Raw genomic sequence first — 2,482 nt, forward strand, 5'->3', positions numbered from 1 at the left:
GGCAACTTAGTGACTGAGTGACACCATCTTCCAAACACAAATATTAAAAGGGGGCTGGGAAGGTAGTTCATTGCGAAGGCCCTGATACTGAAAATGCAAAAGCATATACAGCTGACAGCAGATTATAGCAGACAGAAAAATGAGTGTACAGAGGCAGGCAGGCAGGGTCCCAGGGAGACGTGAACGGTGCTCGAGGGTGGGAGCTGAGGGCTGTGTCTCTGACTGGGCTACCTGGAGAGCACGGGCCTGTGTGGACTTCCTTCAAGTCAGCAAAGCGAAAAACAACTGCTGTGCCCTTTGTGCCCCTTGGACGGGTCCCATCAGCAAAGGTCTGTGTGTGTGGAAGACACAGACCCCCGCTGCCTTCTTACCTAATGAGTCTTTGGGGAGCATCATCCATCTGGGGGGGCCCCTTCTCACACAGATTTTGAAATTCCCGGAAGTTTAAAGTGACGCTAAGTCTCAAGCCAAGAAGGCCAAGGAGGCGCTCAAACTCCTCATCTTTCAGGTTGAAGAGTAGCCGCTGAAGCAATCTGTGAAGATCACGCATGTTGATTATGCCATCCCTGTCAGTGTCTATTTTAAAGAAGGCAGAGTAGGGGTCCTAGAAACAAAACGCACAGTCAGCGCACTTCCCCTCCGCGCCTGGGGCCACTGACTCCCTTCCAGCCCCGCCTGCCCCCTGGGACTCCTGGGGATGAGGACGAATGACAGGGCGGCGGGGAGGGCCCGGGGCCTTTGGCGGCTCCCGTTTGCCTGGTCCTGTTCTGCATTTCCCGGAAATCAGACACACTGAACTCTTCAGCTCTCTCTTTCAAGGCGGCAGCTGGGGCAGGGGCACAGAGGAGCTGTCCTCTACCTCCACCCAGGGCGTGGCGCGTGTACCCCCGAGGCGAGTGAGAAGCGGGTGCTAGGGCTTTCTATTGCAAGTCAGCATCTTGCTCTCCGCGTCTTGGGAGGCTTTCATAAGGCATGGCTACTGCTGTCTACAGGCAAACACACTGTCTCCCACCAGGGAGCCATCAGAAAGAAGACCAGACACTTTCGCTCTGTCCGTGGTACTCCGAGATAGAGGGCAGGCACCGGGATTCCAGCCATGCAGATGAGGAAACAGAGGCTCAGGGTGACTGCGGGTGAGCTCTGGAGGCCGCCTGCGCAGCTGCAAACCCAGCTCGGCCACTCACTACCGGGAGACTTTGGGCCGGCTGACCAGACTACTGCTTTCTCATCTGTGACTTGGAGGTGCTAAACAAAGTCCCTGTAACTTCCTCCTCTGCCTGCTGGGAGCAGGGATGGTGCTGACACATGCTCCCTGGCCCCTTCTGTGAGTGCTCTGCAGTGCTGTGGGCCACGATTTCTGTTGCCCAAACTCGCACAGCTCAGGGGGGCTCTGCCTGGGTCCAGCGCTTGTTTGCTGCTAACAAGGATTCTGGTCCTGCAGCTGGAACAGCAGTGGATGTGCATGCAGGGGCCCCTGACGCTGTCCTCACCCAGGAGCCACCAGGCCAGACTGGCGGCTCTGCCCTTGCCCCCATGCTCGCCACAGTCCCTCCCGCAGGAAGCAAGCCCTGCAAGGCTCTGATCACGCATGCCGGGATGTTGTGGGAAGACCTAGCGTCTTTCACTCTTCATTCACTCGCCAGTCGGTCAGCACCCCGTATGTGCGGCGGCTGCACTATGTGCTGTAGACGTCAGTTACAGAGCTTGTGCCCCTGCCTGAGTCACTGCTGCCCCGCTGGGAGGCAAGTGTCTAACTGGCTGTGGCCTCACCCTCTGGTGGCTTCAGCCCCATCTGTCTGCTGAGCCCCAGGGAACCCCAGCTCCGAGCCCTTGGACCCCCACATCTCCATGGGCTGGGCATTTCCTCCCAGATGGCAAACTGCAGAGGGCAGCTGCTGGGCCCACACACCCAGAGGTCCTCCTCATTTGCCCCCACAAATCCCACATCCTTCGTGTTCACACAGCTCTCCACCTACACACACAGTGCATGGGACTCTGCCCTGTTCCCCAGCTGTACTTGTCCCTTTCTGATGTCACTGGGACACTACACCAGATACCCACAATTTAAAGGAAGAGAGGCATTAATGGGACTCAGTTTTCAATGGTCTGTGGTCCACCTGCTCCGGGGCAGGGAGGGCATGTGGTGGGGCTTGGCTGAGGACAGCTGCTCCCCTCATGGCAGCTGGGAAGCAGAGGGTAGGGGGCAGCTGAGGACAAGAACCTGTTCAGCGCACTCCAGGGACCACCTCCTCGCAGCACAGGCAGCCACAGACTTACCACGTGGTCCCATGATGATCACAGCCCCCCACGACCCAACTGCCTTCCAGCCTTTGAGGGGCATTTCGGATCTAGTCCTGCACCCACACCTGCCTCTTCACTGTACAGGGTACCTGGGTCCCCAGGAACTTCTCAGGGCTGCCATCCTAGCCCACACCCACGCCTGTATGGCTCCTGCACCTCCCGCTGCTCAGCTGCCCTGCTT

The 2,482-nt window shown here is 58.2% G+C and overlaps 1 protein-coding gene across 1 annotated transcript in view; it reads right to left on the reverse strand.

The window, feature by feature from the left end:
- Efcab6 (EF-hand calcium binding domain 6) overlaps window positions 1–2,482 on the reverse strand; it is a 94,450-nt gene that overhangs the window by 65,137 nt on the left and 26,831 nt on the right. Inside the window, exon 7 of the mRNA XM_023702548.1 lies at window positions 372–604. Within this exon, the coding sequence (XP_023558316.1) occupies window positions 372–604 (233 nt within the window). The remainder of the gene's footprint in view (window positions 1–371; window positions 605–2,482) is intronic.

The sequence above is a fragment of the Octodon degus genome, unplaced genomic scaffold (genome assembly GCF_000260255.1).
Source record: "Octodon degus isolate 3935 unplaced genomic scaffold, OctDeg1.0 scaffold00153, whole genome shotgun sequence".
NCBI lineage: Eukaryota > Metazoa > Chordata > Mammalia > Rodentia > Octodontidae > Octodon > Octodon degus.